The following is a 23943-nucleotide window of genomic DNA, read 5'->3' on the forward strand; positions in this document are numbered from 1 at the left end:
CAGGGGAAATTACTAGTTAATGTGGAAGCACACCACCATACGGATGCAGTTATATTGCTTCTGGATTCAACTTGCTCTATTTTTTGCATGGGGCTATGACTGAAATAATCAAAATCCAAAAAAAGCCTCTTAAATCTTGATATTTTGGAGAGCAAAATGAAGAGGCTCTCCCTATTTTTCTGTGAATTACAGAATCACCAAATGTTAGGAATTGGAAAGGACCTTAAAAGATCATCTAGTTCAATCCCCCTACCGGAGCAGGAACACCTAGATCAGGTCACACAGGAACACATCCAGACAGGTTTTGCGTATCTCCAGAGAAGGAAACTCCACAATCCCCTGGGCAGCCTGTCACACCATAAAAAAAGTTTTGGCTCATATTTAAGCAGAACATCCTCAGTAAGGTCACCACCCCTCAGCCTCCTCCAAGCTAAACAGCCCCAGCTCCCTCAGCCTCTCCTCATCAGGGAGATGCTCCACTCCCTTCATCATCCTCATGGCTCTGTGCTGGGCTCTCTCAAGCAGTTTCCTGTCCTTCTGGAACTGAGCGGCCCAGAACTGGACACAATATTCCAGATGTAGTCTCACCAGGGCAGAGTAGAGGGGGAGGAACCCTTCTGATAGACCCCAGGATGCCATCGGTCTTCTTGGCCACAAGGGCACAGTGCTGGCTCATGGTCATCCCCCTGTCCACCAGGACCCCCAGGTCTCTCTCCCTTTCACTGCTCTCCAGAAGCAGCTGGGGTGTAGAAACAGATGCATATATATCCTATGCATATTCATAAAGGTTCCCTGTTACTTCAAATGGGAAGAGCCATTGTATTGCAGTCCTGCACTTATCCACGCTTTCTAAATTTGGGTTATCGTTATATGTTATGCATTTGAACCTTTATCTAATTTAGCTAAGAAATCAATTATTCAAAAATTCCATAGGTCGATTCCCTTCCAATAGCTTTTCTAGACAGTTTCCTACCTATTTGATACTTCCCATAATCATAGAATCACTAAGGTTGGAAAAGACCCCCAGGATCATCTGGTCCAACCATCCCCCTACCACCAATGTCACCCACTAAACCATGTCCCTAAGTACCCCATCGAACTACTTGCTACAGTTACATAAATTACAAGTTCAGACCTGAAATTTACTGCAGTTCTCTTCTAGAGAAATAATTTTAACAAAGAAAACTTAGATTAACATGACATAGGCTATCTTTTCTACACCCATGTTACCTTCAACGTCTTCATCTCAGTCTCCAAGGTTTTTCTGTCCCCAATTTTATTTGTAAAAATTTCACATTAGGATCACAATACTGGGATTACAGTTGGTGGGATGATTTTTCCATCTAACATACTATTAATGTACTGTCAATTTGTTAAAAACGTATAGGTAAAAAGAAATCTTTGCTCAAATATTCTTAAGTACATGTACTAGTATTTCCAGCATGCTGAGACAAAGATTACCTAAGTTCTAGTTCCCTTAGGGGAATACATTAAACTTTTCAAATTTTATCTCAGCTTGGATATGTTCATTTCCTTTCCCTCATCCCTAGGGATATACCTGCTTTCTGATATCATCTTATCAATGTTTCATTTCCCAGAGATTGCTCCCTTTCCCTTTTCCCTCTGTTAGTTCTTCCCCATTTTAATTTAAAGCTTTCCTTACCTATCAAGTGAATTCAACAACAGCCTGCCAGTGTCCAAGGGACTCAGCTGATATTTATTAATTAAGAACAATGCATAAGAATGTCCTCTGATGGAATAAATAAATAAATAAATAAAAATCTTTCCTTATCGTACCAGTCCATGAACAATTTATTAACCTTCACTCTCTTGGTATGCCTTCTCCTCATTTTATTTGTCAAAGTTATATTTCCTACAAATGCCATTGCCCTCTACACCACCATTTCTCTGAACCTCTTTTGGAGATCATTGTAAGACTGCTTGCTCTGACCATAACCGACACAGAACCTCCTCCAAGCACACAGGCAGATTCTAGTATGAATCTTGAGTATGAATCTCTGTTTACCTGCAGCTAATTCTGCTTAATTTCTCCTGTGTTCCCCAGCCTTCTCATCTTTTTTTCTTGTGATTCTGAATGAGCTTTTATTTTCTCTAAAACCTCAAGCTCTGGCAGAATCTCCACCTTTTTTTTTTTTTTTTTTTTTGTCAAATAAGACTTTTCCAACTGTGACTAGAAATGAAAAAAACAAAATCTTCTTCCTTTTGTAATCATCAACACTAAGTCTTCACAGGCTTATAAAAAAAAAAAAGGCTGAAAACTTGCAATGATTTATGCAGCCTTGTCTTGCCACCAACGATCAGTTATACTCAACTATGTCTGCTGCCCACTCAAGAATAAATTAATTTTGCAATTCATCTGTTTGAATTGAATTTCTCTATTTGTTTAGTTCCATTACTAGTCCAACAGAAGCTTAATTTTTTACTCATTGTTTTAAAAGCTGAATGACAAAACTTGCTTCCACAACCCTCTGACTAAGAAAACATCTCTTTTCAACTCACTGGGGTTCCTCAACTTTCCAACTTTTCACCAATTTTAGCCCTACCTCATGCTTCAGTGTGGGCTGGTCATGTGCTGCTCTGTTCAAAGGCAACAATTTTCATTTACACGCTCTTTTGGGAGTCCCCTGTTCCCCCTCAAAAAAGCATAAAAACACAAAAGAAGTGCTAGAAGTTACAAATCAGCTTTTAGCAAACAGACAAACTTCACTACCTGGTTGTCCAGAGAACAACACTTTTCTTCCCTAGCCAATATAAACTACTAATTGCCGTACCTTGTGGTCTGCTTGCCAGCTTCTTGCTTGTTAGGCTTCTCTGACTTCTGAGTGTTTGACTCCAAAGCAAACTGCCAGGTCTGACTGACAGCACAGCTTACAGACTGATGTCAGTCATCCACGTCAGAATGCAAATCAACAGCTCTTCTCACTCTATTATCCCTTATTGAGGTGGATGAGTAAGATTCCTTGATTTTACTCAGTAGAAACCAAGTACTGGTTTAACCAGGAAAAAACAAAAACAAAAAAGGCACTAAGGACCTCAGGCTTCTACGGGTCTTTGGTCAGGAGGTACTTCTAACAGTGAGCCCAAATTTTTCTTAGCATGCCTTTTGCTGACAGTGTACTTAGAGAAGCCCTTCTATTTGCCCTTCACATCCATAGCCCCAGCACAGCTCAGACTTTCCCATCTCAATTCTTGCATGCCACTCCCACTTCCACCTTCCTGATACTTTTATTCTGTGTTTGAGCTCCATCAACAATTTCATGTTCATCCCTGCTGGCCTCCTGCTATTTTTGTTTGACATTTTGCATGTTGGAATAGACTACACTTGTGCTTAGAGGAGGCCAACCTTGAAGACCAACCAGCTGTCCAACCCCTTTACCTACCAAGACAGTCCCCCATGAAATCCTACCAAGCAGATCCCCAAACAAGCCAAAACTGTCCTCCTGAATCGTAAAAAAAAAAACAACAAGAACTTGTCATCCTTACATGCACAGTTAGAAATAATATCATGGCTGTTTCATCCATACTGCTTCTCCAGACCCTTGGGGATGCTTCCCTGCTAAGGCTGAAGAAACTCATGGTGAACTGCAGCACTGTTAGTCAAACAAGTCACAAAAATAAAGTGGTATGTCACCAGCGTAAAAAGCAGCAGAGACGAAAGTTGAAGACCTTTGCAGACTCTGTCTGGCACTTACCCTAGGTCTCTACTATTAAATGAAATAATGTTCCTTTTTTAATTCCTGGGTGGGGTGAGGTAACATCAACTTTGTTTTTCTGACACTTTGGAACAATCACTATTCTGCTACTGAATGCTAAGTTTACAAACAATTTTTCAACAAAAAAAAACAAACTGCATGCTGATTGTTTCGGTGAGGCATAAGAGCACTACAGAACCATCACAGAATGGCTTGGGTTGGAAGGGGCCTCAAAGATCATGTATCTCCAACCCCCCTGCCATAGGCAAGGATGCCTCCCACTAGATCGGGTTGCTCAGGGCCTCATCCAGCCTGGTCTTGAACACCTTCAGGGATGGCGCATCCACAACCTCTCTGGACAGACTGTTTCAGTGCCTCACCACCCTCTGAATAAAGAAAACCATGTTCTACCATCACTGCTTAGAAGACTACACACAGATTACCTCTTAGCAAGAACATCAGACACTACTAGTATCCAAGTAAGGCAACTCAGGCATCCAAAGTACCAGCTAGAACATCCCCCCATAATACATACACAGGTATTAACATCTTTATGTGTGTTTCTTGAAAGCATACATTTACCAACATGAAATGCAAGAAGGAGGCACTTATAAAATCCAGACCAGCTACTCAGCAATTTCTTTGGATTTTTTTCCTTCATTCTTTCTTCTAATGCCTGCTATTTCCTCCGGTCTTTCTGTAGAAATAGGACTCACTGGATTACATCACTTGAGAGAACTAAGGAAGAAAATCAAGTTATTGGACTCAGGCCACAGTAAGCTAAGAATTCACGCCGGGAGATCACATAAAGAAACCAAGAGGAAACTTAGTTTGATCTTAACTACTCATCTCCTTTCTCTCAATTTCAATAAAGCAAGAGTATGTTAGATGCTTCTTAGTGAGGCATCTTCCTTCAAACTGAGATAAACGACAGTAAAAAACTGCCAAAAAGCTCTCTAAGCTTACTTATCCCCAAAGACTGTACAAACAAGTAGTTTGTACACTGATAGAGACATTTTCACAGGTTTTGGAGGGAAACAGAAAATAAAAGAAATCACACACTGAGAATACACACTGAGTAAGGCTCAAAATTTTAAGCCTGTAACAGTGACAGCTATGGGAGATACACAAAATTCTTCCAAAGGCAAGTTCTTGTTATACAACCTAAAGTCCTGTGCATGATGTTTGTATGCTGGAGAAATGGGAACCATGAGCCCATACCTTTCAATATGATACATACCCCAAACATCTTTTCTACTGCCATATGAAATTTTTCAACTGATTATCACTGTTCCTGTTACTCAACAACTACACATCAGGCCTCAAAATGTTTAATTATAACAGTGAAACTGAAAAACTGTGAAAAACAAATAGAGGGTAGTAGGTTCAAGTTTCCAAGGTTGTATCTTAAGTCATATCTTCAAACTTCTTGATGTAACCACATTTGTTAGGAAATTTTCTTGCCATATAAACTGAAATTTCAACACAATTTCTAAGTCAGGATTTGAAAGGAAGAATTAAAATCCTGCACAACCCTTGTCAAAGTCTTTTTCATGTACATTCATGTGACAATGCAATGCTTGTCCAATGTGTCATCTGATTCTTCATCACTTCCAAAGCACATTACAAAGCAAATATTGGTATGGTTCTGGTCTGATGGCCCTCTCCCAATCTGTTCTCCAGGAATCACCTTTGGCAGAAGGGGTTTGTGTTCTGTTCTGGAACAGAAAGGCCTTCCTGCTCTGTTCTGCCACTCTGGCCACACGGTTAGTTCTGCACAGTTTGTAGCAGCTCTCAGAAGGTCTTCATCCCTAGCATTATCCAAAGTTCCTACTGCCCTGAAGTCCAAAGCTTCACCATTGCTTGTTTGTACAGTCAGTCCCTGCAGTGAGTCAAGCCCTATGTTACCCTTCACTCTACCACAAATGGGGCATTTCCCCAAATATGTGTTTCTCATTTTTCCCCCAGCAATAAGAACATTCAGCTAAGCAAAGCACTGAACTCCTGAACTGTTAATCTTCAGACAAAATGAAAGAAACAGTTGTGATAATAAGGAAACGGTAAGACAAAGGAACAAATACATGTGACTTCTATGCCACAGATCTAACAAAGATAAAACATCAAAGTGGAATTGGATCATTCTGAATGCCAACAGAGACTAGAAAAGTGCTTATCTATCATCCACGCTAGGTGAGCTTGTTTGCATTAGGTTGAGGGAGGCATCCTTTATTATAACCTAGCACACCTACAGATGCAGATCATAACTTTTCACACAATCTCCATTCTCCTCCCTCACGCAAGGAACACACAAGCTTTAATTACTTTCTACCAGCTGGCTTTGAATTTCAGTATCAACAGTTCCATCAGTTTCCCAGGTTATTTGTTCCCACAAACTCCCCAGGCTGTTTCAAAGCTTAGAGAGAAAAATTAAATTTTAATTACTAAAATTAAGATTTTAAAAATGACACCCTTATACTTCTAAAACTAGTATGTTTTCATTATTTTTCTTTCATTTCAAAACATAAAACCTAAAACTTTATCTGAGAATAGCATCTACATTCCCAACGCTACAGCAAAAGCAAAATACATTTAAAACATTGTCTGAGAAACAGCGACCAACAGAAAGATTTCCCTTTCTCCACAACTAAAAGAACTGCCTCACTTTTCACAATCATTACTGCTTAATGAGTAATGCAATCTACCATATGAAGATACTTAGTTTTTTTAAAAAAATTGCATATAAACTATGTGAGCTCAGACAATTACACCTCTACCAGTTACAGTGACTGGATAAGTGAACATAACCCAGGCCAGAGTGACAGCCACAGCCATTTCAATTTCCCTGTACAAAGTTAACATCTCTGGCTGTCACAGCACAGCCCTGATTCATGTTAGCTGAGCTCAGGGTTTATTTTTAAAATACAGATACTCAGGGTCACTTTCTCCTTTCTTCAGTTCACCACAAATCGATGTAAATACTGGGGAAAAAAACTTTACAAGATAAATCACATAATAATTATTTCAGGAATTCTGATTTCAAGTTGTTTTTCTTTAGTATCATCTCTAAACAGAAAAAAAAAAAAAATCAATGATCTTTTCTTTAAAAATATTAAAAACAATCTCTGGCATAACATCTTTCAAATCTTTCAGAAGAAGGTTACCTTTCATATACCGTATGAAGACAGATGGACAATAAGGAAGCAGTTCCCCAGAAAAACTGTGACAGTACCCCAGTCGGTAAAAATAACCCTTGTTACAGAAAAACAACCCAAACAGAGCCTGTTTCCCTCTTTCATGTTTTCTTTTTTCTTTCTTTTTTTTTTCATACATAATATATATTTTCTCGTGTGCCCGGTGATAGGACGAGGGGGAATGGGCTAAAGTTGCGCCGGGGAGGTTTAGGTTGGATATTAAGAATAATTTCTTTACCAAAAGGGTTGTTAGGCATTGGAATGGGCTGCCCAGGGAAGTGGTGGAGTCACCATCCCTGGAGGTCTTTAAAAGATGTTTAGATGTAGAGCTTAGTGATATGGTTTAGTGAAGGACTTGTTAGTGTTAGGTCAGAGGTTGGACTCGGTGATCTTGGACGTTTCTTCCAACCTAGATAGTTCTGTGATTCTGTGATATATATATGTAATAGAGACCCACAATAAAATTAAAGCCTTTACTTCAAACAGAAGGACAGTCAAGGATGTGGAACAAAGCCCTGCAATATATTTCAGCAATCTGAGGAAAACAGCCCACAGCTAGAAAGCCTGTGTGTGAGGTCTGGACCATGACTGTCTAGCAGGACCAAGGAGAGTAGCTCTGTCTCCTTCTGATAGAAAGGATGTACCTGGTGGAGAGGATTGGCTTGCTCAGCTTAGCTTTGGTAGCTTTTCAACAGATATCAGCCCAGGCTAGGTAACAGCTCCTGAAACTGATAAACCCAACATAACAATACAAGAACCTGCACTGTTTATGCAGTACCCCAGCTCTTGGTAGAGTTTCCTACATACCTGTTCATCAGATGCACTCCAGATCTAAAGACTGTGTTAGCTGGAGCTTTTACAACACAACCTGCAGTATGTTGCATTGCCATCAAAAGCATCACATAAATTCTTCACCTGTGACATGTTACATTGCAGATGTGCCTGCAACACTCAATTAATATATTAACTAGAATAATTCAGTTTACTAGTAAGAAATAATTACATGATCTGTTTTTAAATTCTTGTGTCAGATAAAGACTCTTGCTTTCCCCTTTCTCTTCAGGTGAAGGCACAGGTTTTCTGCTACAGGAAAGAAATTTGGAATGGACATCAGGAATACAAGCATGAGATAAAACACAGGGTACAATAAACTGTCCTGACTCTGTAAATCTCATTACAATTTTGTTCTTATCAACAGGCTATATACTATCTATATACTATCTAGTTCACAACTGAAGTAGAGTCAGCTCAAAACTGCTCTCACCTGTTTAGATTGGATATTACTGTGAACTTGGTATATCATAGTAATGTTTGGATGCATACAAAGAGTCAAAATTAAAAGAAACAAAAAAGTGATCTTCCAGATAGTGCTGTGAGTTATGGACTCAATCTTCAGCATTTCAAAGGCAAATATATGTTAATCAGTGCCCAGAGTACAGAAAACAAGACAGACTATTTGTTTTGATTTGTGGATGTTAGTCCTCTGAAATTTTATAATCTTCCCTCTTGTGAATTTGCTTTCACCTGAACAAAGCCAGATTGCAGCACAGGAGACCACAGTGAGGGAGGAATCAGACGTTTCCTTTAAGATTATATCAATGGGTTGAGAGATTCAACACAACCTCTTAAACTTTGAAATGAATCTACTGCTGTGTCCAGAGTGAAGAGATTCCTCTGCTGTCACAGGTTTTTGATAACTTACCATACAGTGTTAACAACACTGCCAACTGAAACCAACACTGCCAACTGGGAGTAGGCCCCAGGCCTCCACCCGTTCCTGACCAGCACTCCCATTTATGTGTTAAATAAACGTGTTAAAACATTTTTTTTTCTTTGTACTTGGGTTGATTTCACCCCACACCAGTTCCTCAGTGCAATTTACCACATGGTTTCAGGATCATTTGTGCAGGCTAAACAAGATAGGGAAGAGAAGCCCAAGTGGCTTGTGGCAGGACAAAGGGGTTCATTTGTCATTGACCTCAATCTGATCAAATTGTAGTGCTGCAGAAAACGTCTCTGCTGAACAATAAAAACCTCCAACTGCTACATCATACCTGGTAATATCTGGATTCATGTCATCAAGTCTTTATTGCCCTCTGGAAAAGGAACCTGAAAAAAAAAACAAACACAAAAAGGCTTAAATATTCTATATGCATAGCCAAAAGTAAATTCTGAGTGTACATATTCAAATAAATTGCAGGGAATCTCAGCATCACATCACTCCATCCATATTCCTCCCATATTTCTCCTAGAGGTGAGTAGGAAGCTTACAAGACCTTCCCTTACTCATGTTTGACTTGGAAAAACAAACAGTACATGATAACACCCTAGCTGCGTTTTATCCTCTTAGTGAGAAGAATTAAGATTCTGGCTATGAATTAAGATTTTAAAATTCCCTGAGAGATCTTTCATTTTAAATAATTGCTTCCGAAGTCTTAACATGGCAACTCAGCTGCTAGAGGATGGATGTTAGAAACTGTTGCAGTGGTCACAAAAGAGTTGTAAAATAAGCAAAAGTCAGAGCTATGCCTACATGGCTATAGCCTTACCATCTGCTACAGAGATTTTCTGTTCCTACACTAGTCTGTAAAGCATTGTCCTCAGCTGTACCTATTTCAGGAAATACGAATTTGTCTAGATCTATGAGACAGAAAGCAAATTTATCCCCAAAAACTTTGCATGGGAAGGTTCTAGAATAATTTAGAAGATGGTGTTACAATACAGAATAAAAATTTAGAAAATAGTGTTAGTTTTCTTGTCTCATAATACTGTGTTTCTAAAGGACCTTGTCAACAAGTACGCAAAAGCAGGTGGATTCTTTGTTGCATAGAGAAACTTTTCTGCACTCAACTTTTCCAAAGTTTTGTTAATGATCAGAAACAAAACAAAAAAAACGTACGAGCAATTGACAAAATAGTTACCGGATGGTACATCCTAGCTTGATCCTATTTCTGTTCAATGAAAACTTAGCGGAGTGATAAAGTAGCAAGACAAATGACACATTTGTCCAAGGAATTAAGAATGCATCTTCATCTGCCACAGCTCTGAATTGCTGCCTTGAGGTAATGCTCAATACAATGTCCACATCTGGGAGAAAGACTTTTAACGGGCCAGCAAGAGCTGTCAAAAGGTCCTGCTACAGGTAGAAATTTATTTTTGGGTCTTTCTTTACATATTACATGTAGTCCCAAATCTATGATAGTGTGGAACAACATGTGAAACAGTCATGGCAGTTAGGCGAAGTCCACAATGAGTAGAAAAAGCGAAACAGCTCACCTGCTTTAAAACAGAGTAGAAAGGAAGCCCCTGGGAAATACAGACCAGTGGACCTTGCCTCTGTGCCTGGGAATATCATGGATCAGATAAGCAACGTTAGGGCATATGGAAGACAAGGAGGTGATTTGAGACAGCCCTCAACAAGGGCAAATCATGCCTGACCAACCTGGTGGCCTTCTATGATGGAGGCCTTCTATGTCAGTTGACAAGGGAAGAATGAGCAATGTTATCTACCTGGACTTCGGTTTGGTCTTTGATACATTCCAACACAATATCCTTGGCTTTACATGTAAATTGGAGAGAGATGGATCTGATGGACTGGAATTGGCTGATGAATAAGGAATTGGCTGGATGGCAAGAGTTGCAGTCAACAGCTCTATGTTCAGGTGGACATCCATGGTGATGCTTTATATCTTTATTAACAACATAAACAGTGGGATCAAGTGCACCCTCAGTGAGTTTGCTAATGATGCCAAGCTGAGTGCTGCAGATGACACAACAGAAGGAAGGGATGCCATCCAGAGGGACCTGGACAGGCCTGAGAAGTGGGCATACATGAAAGTCAGCAAGGCCAAGTGCAAGGTGCTGCATCTGAGCCAGGGCAATCCCAAACATCAGTACAGGCTGGGTAACAAGTGGATGGAGAGCAAGCCTGTGGAGAAGGGACTTGGGGGTATGGGTGGATGAAAAACTCAACATGAGCCAGCAGTGTGTGCTTGCAGGCCAGAAGGGTGATTGTACCCTGGGCTGCATCAAAAGAGGAGTTGCCAGGAGGCTCAGAGAGGTGATTCCCTGCCTCTACTTCAGTCTCTTTAGACCTGATGTGGACTACTGCATCCAGCTCTGGGACCCCCAATATAAGGACACGGACTTGAAGGTCTGGAGGAAGGCCACAAATCTGATCAGAGGGCTGGAACTCCTCTTCTATGAAGGAGAGAGCTAGAGATGTTCAGTCTGGAAAAAAAGAAGACTGGGGAGACCTTATTGTAACCTTACAATACTTAAAGGGGGCTTTTAAGAAAGATGGAGAGATACTTTTTACAAACGTGTGTAGTGTTAGAACAAGGGATAATGGTTTTAAACTAAAAGAGAGTACATTTAGACTAGATATAAGGAAGAAATTCTTCACTATGAGGGTGGTAAGACATGAGGTTGCCCAAAGCCCTATCCAATCTGGCCCTGAACACTTCCAGAAGCTGTTCATCCATAACTTTCACTGATCTACTGAAAGATGTACCTGCTCATGGCAGGGGGGAAGGACTAGATGGTCCTTTCCTATACATATCATTGTATGATTCTATGAACAAAAGATAGCTGAACTTTTAACATGGGTATCTATCTCAAACAGAAAGCCATTAGACTTTCCTGAAACCTTTTTAATTCTTGAGCCCTCTTAGGCTCAGGAACATAATCCACATCAATCATCTTTCTGAAAAACTCTCAATTTCAGGAATGATTGATAAAGTGATTCTTGTGTTTACTGGACACCACTAAAATTGGCTATCTTTGTGATACTAACCCTTCAGAACTTGCTCTCTCCTTGAGACCAAATACTATTTAAATTCTGAATAGAAAAGGATGTCAGAAAACCACAAGTAACCTTCAAAACCACAAAAAAAAATGCCTTCCATCACGCTTGTGACCTTGTGCAGAGAAGAAAAAGGACTTCCTCAGGTGAAGCCCCAACTTCTGGGCTTCAGATTTCAGACAGGTCATTGAGTGTCCACAGGTAAACTTGGGAGGAAAGAGTGGATAGCTTAGACACCCCCAAGCACCACCACTGTCTTCATTTCTTTGTAGACTAGGGTGTCCTTAGACATCCTCTAAGAACAAGCAGAAAAGGCACCAGCCCAGAAGGGACATTTTTATTTTGATTAGAGCTGAAATATATCATCAATTCCTCAACCACTGCCTGTAGAGATTGCAGCAGGAATCTCATCTTTCACTTGTGCATAGAGAAGCTGAGTCTCTCTGAATTATGTGAGTGATAGGCTACAATAATAAATCCAATTTCTGTGGAGTTAGGTGGACTGCAATGGAAGGGCAATGTAATAATTACTTTTCAGTGCATTTATTTGCTCTCCTTCCTACCGGAAGCAACTATCAAACTGAGAAATCTCTTCTCTTTGCTTTATCTCCTTAATGCAATTCTAGCAGAAGAAGGGAATTAATAAAATTAATATTTTATATGAATTTCATCCGTTTGTTACAGCTAATAACCCAGAACAGGTATTCCTCACGGGGTAGCATTGATTCTAGATAAAGAGAAATTTTGGCTTCATATCAGATGCACTGTTCAGTTTTGCCAGCTTTGATGCACTGAAGCATCAGCATACCACAGTCTGATTTTTTCCAACATACAGCATTGGGTTAACAATATAAAAGAAATTGGAAAAAAAAAGTTCCTTTGTGTTTTTAAGTCTCCATACATCTCCTGAATATCTTGATAAACTTGAGCTTGCAGATAGATGAGTCACCAGCACATTTTCATATCTTGCAGTTGTCTCTGGTCAGTCAGAAGAAAGACTGGCTCCTTTGGAGGACAGAAGTCTCCACGTTTGTCCCCTCAAACACACTTTCTGTCTGACTTTTGCAAAACTTTAATAAGACTTCATGTTAAAATTGCAAAACACGAAAATTTTGTCTTCAGATGTAGATAAAGGTGTAGGTAAGAAAGTAACCATATTCAAATCTTGCTAGCTAAAATTCAGATGTCTGAATTCATATAATTCATCATCATCTATCTTGGAAACATTCATTTCATGCTCTGATACCTAACTTGATTCAGACTGAACCATTACTGCTTCATAAACTTACCATACAAGCTGGCTTTAAATGACTCCAGAAGTGCAAAGTACAATCTAAATTATTTTTGGTTTCAACTTTAGCCTAAGTTGTTTTTTTTTCCTTTATTTTACCACTTGAATTTTGATGAACAAACATATCATCTATAAAAAGATTTATAATTATAAAAGATTTATAAATGCATTCATGCAGCCCTGTGGGCAGCTTTGCCGTATTTTTTTTTCTTCTGGGAATAGTTTTCATTGCCACCAAGGAAAATCTTTCTTTAATTTCATCCTCCTTCCATGCAAAGGGCTAAGAGTGAAGTACTGGAGACTCAACCAGCAGCTACCTAGAGAAAGGCGGAACGGTTTCTCAAAAAGTACCATTGCGATTGCCTGCTCTGACCTTCTTCACCGCAAACACAGCTCAACACAACCCCTTATTTCTGTATTGATTTCATACTAACTGGCCGTGCTATACCAGAAGAACGGCAAGCTCTCCTTTTACAACAGAACGGCACCAAGGCTTTTTCTTCCCCTCCGGACCGGCAGCCAGCAGCAGGCCGGCCAGCACCCCACCCGGCAGCAGGTGAGACACGGATCCTGCCCGCTCTTCCCACAGCACTGCTCTACTGGGGCAGGGGGCTGCCGTGAGGGCACCCTTTTGGCTGCTCCTTGCAGCCCCAGCAGGAACCCGTGCCTCAGCAGCCCCTCGCACCGTCACGGCGACCCGCCCCCCTCGGCCACACAGGGGCCGCCGCCCGCTGCTCGGGCCCGGCGCCCGCGCTGCCCCCGCGGCTCCCCGGTGCCCCCCACCTCCGCCCCCGCCACCCCTCCGCTCACGGCCGGCTCCCCGCCGGCTGCATGGGTACCTGACCCTCGGGCGCTGCCGGATGGCTCCGGCACTGTCCCTTCGCCCCCCAAAAGCACTGCCCGCTCCCCCGCCAGGCACCGTCCGACCCCCGCTCCGCCAGCGCTCACGCACTCTCCCCCCGTCCCCGACACCCCCGCGGGCTCCTTCAGCCGCCACCTGCCGGGCTATATCCGCCCCTCACCTCCACCTCCACCTCCCCCGGCCCCCTCTTTTTCTCTTTCTCTTTCTCTTTCCCCCGGGGCGGCGCCGTCCCGGTCTCCGCGGAGACCCGAGAGGCGTCCGGGCTCTGCCTGGCCCCGGGCGCGATGAAGGAGGCGGCGGCCTCGGGGCGGGGCCGGGCCGGGCGCTGCTCCCAGCGCGGCGGGGAGGAGGACCCCGGGCGGCGGCCGGGCCTGGCCTCCCGGCCTCGAGGAGCTGCCGCGGGGTGGTCCCAGTTGGTCTTTTCCAACCTTAATGATTCTATTCCATGAGCCGTGTGGGATGGTTCTGTGCTGAGCCCCGCGGGGAAGCGTCTCCAGGGGCCAGAGGGCTTTGATCATAGAATCAGAGAAACATAGGGTTGGAAAGCACCTACCAGATCATCTAGTCCAACTGTCCTCCTGTCATCAATGCTACCACTAAGCTACTAAATCATATCTCTCAGCACCTTGTCCAGGCGCTTCTTGAACACAGCAAGGGACGGTGACTCCATCACCTCCCTGGGCAGGCTGCTCCAGTGCCTGACCAGAATCACAGAATTACAGAATTTCTAGGTTGGAAGAGACCTCAAGATCATCGAGTCCAACCTCTGACCTAACACTAACAGTCCCCACTAAACCATATCCCTAAGTTCTACATCTAAACGTCTTTTAAAGACTTCCAGGGATGGTGACTCCACCACTTCCCTGGGCAGCCTGTTCCAATGTCTAACAACCCTTTCGGTAAAGAAGTTCTTCCTAACATCCAACCTAAAACTGCCCTGGCGCAACTTAAGCCCATTCCCCCTCGTCCTGTCACCAGGCACGTGGGAGAACAGACCAGCCCCCACCTCACTACAGCCTCCTTTAAGGTAGCTGTAGAGAGCAATAAGGTCGCCCCTGAGCCTCCTTTTCTCCAGGCTGAACAAGCCCAGCTCCCTCAGCCGCTCCTCATAGGACTTGTTCTCCAGGCCCCTCACCAGCTTCGTCGCCCTTCTCTGGACCCGTTCAAGCACCTCGATGTCCTTGTAGCGAGGGGCCCAAAACTGAACACAGTACTTGAGGTGCGGCCTCACCAGAGCTGAGTACAGGGGGACAATCACCTCCCTAGACCACTCTTTGAGAGAGAAAGTTTTTCCTGATATCTAATCTAAATGTCCCCAGGTGCAACTTGTGGCCGTTTGATGGACATCCAAAGCCAGGAGGCCATGAGCAGGGGCACCCAGGACTGCAGGGGCCAGGATGTGAAGAGAGTGTGGGGGTACCAGCAAGGGAGGAGAGGCTGGTTCTGGTGACCCTGGATGAGCCTTGCCAGGTGTGACACACCTAGGAGATGACAGGACCATTATATGAATGTCCACGTGTGTTTCAACATTAAAAGGAAAACTTGGCCTGTTTGCCTTCCCCAAGAGGGAATTAATGTCTCCAGGAAGAGAAGCAGGTGTCATGAACTGGAAGGAACAGCTGTGCTAAGACAGAGATGCCGTGACACCTGTAATACAGATCACAGAATCACAGAATCACAGAATCATCTAGGTTGCAAGAGACCTCCAAGATCAGATGGAGTACCACGGGAACAAAGACACTCATTTCCTTATTTTCTCTGATTTTTCACTGCATGGCAATACTGTTTTTTGCATGGTACCATTTATAGCTGTCAAAGTGAGAATTAAATGCTAAAGAATTAGCCTAACTATTACTTTACATGCACTTTTCATGAGTGCAAATTAAAAGATAAGGAAGGTGTCATGGGAATCTTCGTCATGAGACTCCTGCTCCTGCTGCAGTTTGATGTAATGACAGCCTTCCTGCCACTGACCTTATGAACCAGATCCTGCTCCTTTTCTCATCATACGTTTCCCCCTTTTCTTTTGCTAGTTACCTCTTTTACCTCCACTACTCTCTTAGATCAGAGATTTGCTAATTTCATGCCTGCTCTATCACTTGTGTAAAAATACATTTAAAAATGCACACATATGAAAGTATGTATAAGCCATTATGTTTTAAAATCAAAGCATTGTGCATCAAGCAGGACATACAGCAGCCTATAAATGCTTAAATGGATGATGCTGGAGCACATTTCTACAGTTCCATGTTTCTTTTGCCAACAGTGAACCTGGTTAGTTTAACCCAGTATTTTCTTGGTAAACATTATAAAAAAGGAGACAAAATAAAGTCCCTGAGCAGATTGCAGCTGCCCTTTACATGAAAAAACAAGGATTGAGTACTACATGTTATTTCAGCCTCTTGATGAGGCAAGTCAAAACAAGGAGGAAGAGCTAATATGGTGGACTACAGCTTTGGAATCACTTCAGTACAGCTGGGTAGATTTTAAGGCCAGAAAAAAAATGTTAAGCTCATCTATTCTGTCCTCCTGAATTACGTAGGCCAAAAAAAATTCCACCCCATCATTCTTGCTTTCAAGTCTTGGGAGTACAGATCATGTGTACTATTATTGTTTGCCAGTGTGCTATAATGCATTCTTGGAGCACTTAAGACTGTTCTCTCATCTTACTAAAACACTTTCCATCAGTTCTTTATTTCCAGACTTTTCTAAAGCTGTAGCCAGTATGGTTTTGATAAATATAGCTGTAAATACCTGTGTAGATAGAGCTGTTAAGAATTTTAAAACAAATTTAGTCACTTGTTAAAGTTTTTTTTTTTTTTTTTCTTGCTTACTGATTGTATTTCACATGCTCAGTTCCAATCAAGCAATACACAGTCAAACATGTAACTGACTGATGGCTTGAAAATGGTTTCTGCTCAAGATTGCCATGAATGTACTAGCATCTGTACAAATATACTGGTGAATATTTGCACAAAGTATTTGGGCCATGGAGTAATAATGTCAGGAATCTCCAGCCATATCATATTCCCTTGGGTGGACCCCAACGCTCCTACATGCATTAGTGTTCCTGTAGCTAGTTGAATGGCATCACCAAAACCAATTTAAAACAGTGCTTGACCAGCAGTCTTTGTATTATAAATCCAGCTTTTCTGGGTTTGATCCAAAGCCTGCTGACCTGAGTGAAAAGCTCCCACTGACTTCCAAAGGACTTGGATTGGGCCTTCCTTGGGCAAAAATCTGCTAATGTCAGAGCAGAGGGTAAATAAAACAGAAACATTTAAAACACTGGAACAAAGGAAGGGGCTTTGCTCAGGGTGTTATTTGTCTTTCTCACCCCCTCACCCCGGTTAGCTGTGACTTCCTCAGTTACAGAGGTGGAATATGAGTCATGCCACTTGGAACAGAAATTTTTGCTTAATCACCAGTCACCAGCACACAGGGCCATCATCAAAACACTGCACAAACCTCCATGCCCCACAGCAATTTGGGACACAAAGCCTTGGTGAGGAGCCCTGGTGCACAGGGACATGACCTGTGAATACCTTGTCTTTTATATGAATCATGATGTATTTTGAACTCTGGCTATGAGTGCTGAACAGTGCCCCTCATTCTGACCATAGAGGGTGCTCCATTAATGACTTAAAAGTTACCACTCTTTTTTATAATATGCACCTTGAGACATCCAAAGGGTTCTGGAACACAAAGATGGACACTCAGTCTCTAAATATCAGGCTTCTTCAATTTTTTTTTTCAGGAAATAATTAGGATTTGAGGTACTTAAAAATAACTTTAAAACATAGGCTGACAAACCCATTTTATTATTTATATTACAATATATCTATGAGTAAGAAAAACTGGTAGTTTGAATGTGATCATTTATACACTAGCTGCTTAACGTGGGCCAGATGTTGAACAAGTCCTCTGCTCATAGTCTATGAAAGAGTCACCCTCTGACATCCTGTACATCGAGTCCAAATAAATCTCTGACCAGATCTGGTGGGCAGTTTGTCTCCGATCTCTTTGGTTGTGATGTGCTGAACACTCTGAAGGTGAACTGTGTCAGCCTGGACAGCACCCTCAAGTGGAAAACCAAAGTCCCTGCACACCCAGTCTGTCCCACTCAGTACAACTGAACTTCAAACATAAATGAGTACTGGTGAATATACAGTAGGTCACAGAATCACAGACTCACAGAATTGTAGGGGTTGGAAGGGACCTCCAGAGATCATTGGGCCCAACCATCCTGCCAAAGCAGTTCCCCAGAGCAGGTTGCCCAGGGAGGCGTCCAGACGGGCCTTGAATATCTGCAGAGAAGGAGCCCCCCCAGCCTCCCTGGGCAGCCTGTCTCAGCGCTCTGGCACCCTCCCCAGGAAGAAGTTCTCTGGCGTGTTGGTGCGGAACTGCCTGGGCTCCATTTGGTGGCCACTGCCCCTTGTCCTGTCCCCACAGACCACTGAAAAGAGTTTGGCCATATACTTCTGTCTCCCACACTTCAGGTATTTATAAACATTGATAAGGTCCCCTCTCAGTCTTCTTTTCTCCAGGCTGAGCAGCCCCAGCTCTCTCAGCCTCTCCTCCCAGGGGAGATGCTCCAGGCCCCGTATCATCTTTGTGGCCCTCTGCTGGACTCTTTCCAGGAGATCCCTGTCTTTTTTGTGCCGGGGAGCCCAGAACTGGACACAGTACTCCAAGTGAGGCCTGACCAGGGCAGAGGGGGAGGATCACCTCCCTTGACCACGCTCCTTTTAGTGCACGCCAGGATCTCATTGTCTGTCTTGGCCACCAGGATACACTGCTGGCTCATGATCAACCTGTCGTCCACCAGGACCTGCAGCACAGAAGGAAAGCACATTCCTCTCTGGGCTACACAGTTCCCCATTGTCTCCCATCATCTCACCTCTTCCTGTAAATCCTGCAGTCTGGAATACAGAACCAGAAACCCCCAGGGAATCCCCAGCCCCAACCTGTTCTTACAGACCTCGAGAGGGAGAAATAGGGAGGGAATGAAGTCTTCTTCCCCTCTGAGAAAGCATTGCCATGTATTTAGATATAAATGGAGATACCATTTAATGTTTTTAATTTAATCGATTCAATTTATTTTACAGCTTTTTAATTTGTGTGTTATGAATATGAACACTCAGCTTCATAGTGACCCCAATGTTATTTCTGAGGGGTAGGCATACTCTAAAAAAATTCTCCCTGCATTGGTTTTCAGGGGATTTAGGAACAGAAATATCTGGCTTGTGTAGGTGAAAAAAGGGTGCTGAGAAGCTCTGCTCAGCTAGTGCAGTGGCACCTCTGGGTACCTGCAGCAGCACAACCTCAGATTCACAAAAACTTGCTGATGCAATGTCAGGGCTGTAACAATAAGGTGAAGTTTCAGGAATTGTGCTTGCAGATACCAGTGTTCTGATATCTTACCATGCATTTATCTTTCCAATAACATACGTGTGAAGCTTCACTTTTGCAAAAATTCAAATGCAACATGAATTGTGCACTTCTTGCTAGTGACTCTGTAATAAGACAAATGCCAGTCTTTTCCTGCTGTTAAAATGCTTCTTTCACTTTGATTTCAGGTGTTCAAATGCAGATAGAACTGAACTTCCTCACATCACAGCGTGACAAACCGTTCAAACAGGATCCACTTCCACTTTTTAGGAGCTCCCAAAAGTGCTAAAAAAGTGCTGTAATCTTCTCTAATGATCCAAAACATTGCAGCTTGCAGTGATGTTGGACTGTTTTGGAACAAAACTGAATTCTTTTCTTCTCAATTACTTTCCCTTCTGTTTACCTCACTGTGCCCTCCGGTGACGTTTTCGGGTCTCAGAGGGAGGTTGTGTCAGCAGTTCAAGTGTTGATAATGTTCCTAGTGCTATGGCAGTCGGGGAGGGTTGCAGCAAGTAAGTGACCCAAGGTGTGAAAGGCTGTTCGTGCACATACTGGAGCACTTCTTGCAAAGTTTCTATTGTTCACAGCAGTGGGCAAAGAGGCAGTTGTTTCTCCTCCCCTTGCATTTTAAGGAAGAGCAGGGCCCAGTGGCAAAGTACTGTAGCAGAAAAGCGGACAAGTTACTCAGGTGCTTTTTGCATGGTGAATCCACTGCCACTACAGCCCCTCACAATGGACTCTGCTCTTGGGTAGGTCACACTTCAGGAATGAAGACATAAAAGTTCACATTATTTTTTGTAACTCTAAAAGTAAAACTGTGACAGAGAGAACAGATCTTTGTGAACTGAGCACGGGCCTGGTGCACCTGGAAAGGACTGAGGGCTAAATCACAGTTTTGAGTTACTCAGTCTGAGACACACCGGACTTACTCCTTTGTTTAAGGGAGCAGCGTTGAATTACAACAAATCTACCCAGTAGCTACCTGCTGCAGAAAGAGGCTGTCCTGACTTTTTCAGCCTGTATTCCCTCAGGCACAGAGGCACAGTCCTGCCATTCATTTTACCTTCTGATGGGCCAGTTTGAGGAGCTAAACCACCAGAAAACTTATTATTATTTTTAATTAAACCACTGTAAGAAAGATCTTATACAGGGTTAGTTTTCTTCTAGTTTAGCTGCTTAAACTGGCTCAGCCAGATGCATGTGACTGAAGAGAGGCAGCAGCTCGTGCAGTGCAGTGCAGTTCAACAGCAGGTTAAATCAATCTGTTCCAGCTTGTTACAAACCTGGCCCACACCTTATTCCTGGCTTCATGGTCCTCATACTTCTAGTGTACCGGCACAAACACTCGTGTAGAGGCATTGTAATTTAGCAGCAATGCCACTGAAAGTAAAACAAAAGAAGATTTTCTCTTTCCTTAGTCCTAATTTAACAAAGATTATTTCAGCCTTGATGATGTTCCAGTATGCATAAGTGATATTAGCCAACTAACAGCTGCAGAAATCAGGGTTACAAGGGAAACTGTGTAATTGAAATGACCAGCAGAAAAATCTGATAGATGTGCGTGTTACATGCCACACAGAATGAAGGAGCAATGGCATGCTGGAAACAGCTCTGATGCCAAGATTTGTGCAAGCAAAGATGAAGCCCTCAGACCCTGCCATCTATCTTACCTCATTCCTTTAGCTGAATTTTGTCAGCTGCTTTTTTGAATTCAAACACAGCTATATGTCAATTTGCTCATGAAACAAGAGTTGCAGTCCTGTCTGCATTCTCTACTGTTACCAAAGTATCTGGTACAAACGTTTTATGACCCAGCTTTAGAGATGTCAGCAGCGTTTCTTTTTAAAGATATCGTATATTCATCTCTGAGCGTGAAAACAGCTTCAACCCTGTTCTTGAAGATAACTTGGATAACTTGTATATATTAGTGCTAAGACTGCAAAGACAAAGGCTTAGACGCTGACACACAATTATTTTCTCAGAAGTAAAGCTGTTTTATCTCATTTTGATTTAGGTATTGCTGTTGGAGGACACAGCTTAACCAGGAGGTCGATTAAGATATGACAGCTTATTTTAGAAACAAACAGTTGTACTGAAAATTTACAGAGACACCATTTGTCATCAGAGAATGACATTTTGACTAAATAAGGAGTGCTGCCACTTTAAATTATAACTTCTCAAGAATCACACAGCTGACATGAGAAAGTCTGCTCCGCAGCTGCATCTGGGAAGATTAGGCAAAGGCTTAAGGCCCTCTGTTGCTGGAGGAAAGTCTCCAAAGATAAGTCTTAGTTATTTAAAGTAAATCAGCTGTAATAGCCAATGTGATGAGAAATCCCACAGTGGGATATTAATAGAGATAAATGGATGGGAAGGGTACATTCACAGGCAGTCTCCTTGCAGCATGGGCAAAACCAGGCATTGTTCTTGGACACCCAGGCCATTGAGCTGTGCAAACTGTTCTCCTGATGTGAGCCTGAGAGATGATGCTAGCTTTCTATTCTGCCAAAGGAAAAATACTCACAATGCTGATGATATTACTGATGGTAATACTGAGAATGTGATGCTTTCCTGGTGTCTTTATCATTACTACAATCACATAGCAGGCAATGGTGAACAATTTTATGATACCAATACCATTAAGTAATACTGATAGCCTCCAGACAGCTGCAGAGCCCCTTCTCACAGCTGTTTTGCAGCATCCCTCCTGAGCCTGAGCATGCATGAGAACTGGGTTCAACCAGCGAACAAAGTGGGGAAGGCTATCAATGACCACCAGAAGACCCAGAAAGACCACCAGCAGAAACAAATGTACATGCATCAGGGCCATTTACATGGCACAGAGTGGCTCAAACATATTGTGCGTGTCTCAGTGCTTCCCACAGTCCACTTACCCACCTCTGCTGCCTGTGTCTGCTGCATGGCCTCACTTGCACATTTTTCTTGCTGTGTGTCAGCCTGACTTGGTAGTCCTTGGGCCTTATGGCCTCAGGTATCAGGAGAACTTGGCTTACTGCCTGGTGCTGAAGCTCAGTAGCTTGAGCCAAATTTATGGTTTTGGGCGGGTAATAGAAAAAAGAGAAATGCAGGCACTGTGAGTGCTCTTGGATGACGTGCAACCCCCTCCCCCCAGTCCAAGGCTGTATGGGGAGCCACATGGGAGCAGATTTGTTCCTATTTTAAGGACAGACCAAAGTACCCGACAACCACTTTGTCTCCCCGGTACAGTCTGGCAGGATTTGAATTACAAACCTCAAGGGACTGTGCTGCTCCAGGGGATTAGAGAGGAAAGCTGTCCTGGGATCTCTGTCTTTCTTGACAGAGCTACAAAAGTATATGATCTGTGGCTATTATTAGGTATTGCAACTTCAGCAAGCAATCCCATGCCCTTTCTCTACTGCTAGGCTCTGCCCTGTCCTGCTGTGATCTCAACCTGCAGCACCATTTTCAGGGTGAATGTGTCACTGGTCCCTCCTCCTCCACTCTGAGAGAGAAAAGTGTCCTGAGAGTGCCTAGCATGCCATGAGAATGTCAGAGCATCCTGCCTCCCCCCTTCCCCTTACACAGCCTGTTCAGCAAAACTCAGAGCACACTGTACAGGTTATTTTATTTTAAACAAAATTGATTCATCCTCTCTTGAATTTAATTTACTGATTCTCTCATATCCATATACAAGTACTGGTATGGATGTGTGCAAGTGGTTTGGACAGGGTCACTTGCAGTAACATGGAGAATAGGCAACACTGGCTAAGGAGTCCTCAACATCTGCCAGTTCTTTGTGATTTCGTTGCTGTGCTGTTTTTAGCATTTACCTTTCCTACCCATCATGAGTTGGCAGTGAATGTGGACAAAACACGTCTCCAGTTGTCATAATTCTATATTAGTTTTGATTAATAAAAAATGAAAAAATGCAGTTCATTAAGTCCAATTGATTTAAAACATCGTTCTGGGCTTGTCAAGAACATATACCAAACAGATGTCAGAGATAGAGATACACGTGTCTGCAATTTATGCTTGCCAATTTCTCCCCAAATCACTGATTTCTAAAATATTGTCTGTGATATTACCTTTTACCAAAAACCTCATCCAAACTGCCTGTACTGGAGGGAGCTGAATCCATCTGAGGTCCATCCTCGGAGGTTATAACAATGCTCTTGCTTAGAAAGAAAAGCATTTAAATATATATGGTAGGTGATAAATCCCTGTAACAAATCCTGGAACTTAAAATTCTCTTTTAAATTGGTGAAGTAGTGATAAAAGTTGTGTTATCTATTGTTTTCACAGGGCATTTCTGCTCCAGAAAATAATGTCAATAATAAAATAAACTATCCTCAAATATGCATCTAAATAAAGAAATTCTAAGTTGTATTGAGGGACCACTTAACAAAATGAAAACTTCCAAATTGGATGTTAATCAAAATCTGCACTTTAACTGATACTTTAAACAGACACAACCAATAATGATCACCCAAGCCAGCAATAACATTACATGACCTAGACAAACACTTGTGTGCCATGGCTCCTGCACAGAGAGCCCAGGCCAGAGCTGAAGCATGTACAAAGACCTGAGCTTGTGCTGGAAGTTGGGTTAGGGCCTCTTCATGTCTCTCCTGCTCAGTGAAGGAGTTGTAACTAATCAGAGACCAAAAGCAGCTGCCATTTTTTGACTCTCAACTTCCCAGTGCCTAATT

General features: G+C 42.6%; 1 protein-coding gene across 3 annotated transcripts in view; it reads right to left on the reverse strand.

The window, feature by feature from the left end:
* Nucleotides 1-14155, reverse strand: part of CERS4 (ceramide synthase 4) — a 55597-nt gene extending 41442 nt beyond the window's left edge. For 2 of the 3 annotated variants that reach the window (XM_084498721.1, XM_084498719.1), the window contains exons 1-2: nucleotides 14022-14155; nucleotides 8959-9013 (exon numbers count right to left, since the gene is read on the reverse strand). In XM_084498721.1, the coding sequence (XP_084354847.1) occupies nucleotides 8959-8978 (20 nt within the window). In that variant the 5' untranslated portion in view covers nucleotides 8979-9013; nucleotides 14022-14155. Of the gene's footprint in view, nucleotides 1-8958; nucleotides 9014-13838; nucleotides 13862-14021 lie in introns of those variants that run through there. The other variant, XM_084498720.1, reaches the window with a different exon arrangement.
* Nucleotides 14156-23943: the final 9788 nt, after the last annotated feature.

This window comes from Aythya ferina (genome assembly GCF_964211825.1).
Source record: "Aythya ferina genome assembly, chromosome: 26".
Classification (NCBI taxonomy): domain Eukaryota; kingdom Metazoa; phylum Chordata; class Aves; order Anseriformes; family Anatidae; genus Aythya; species Aythya ferina.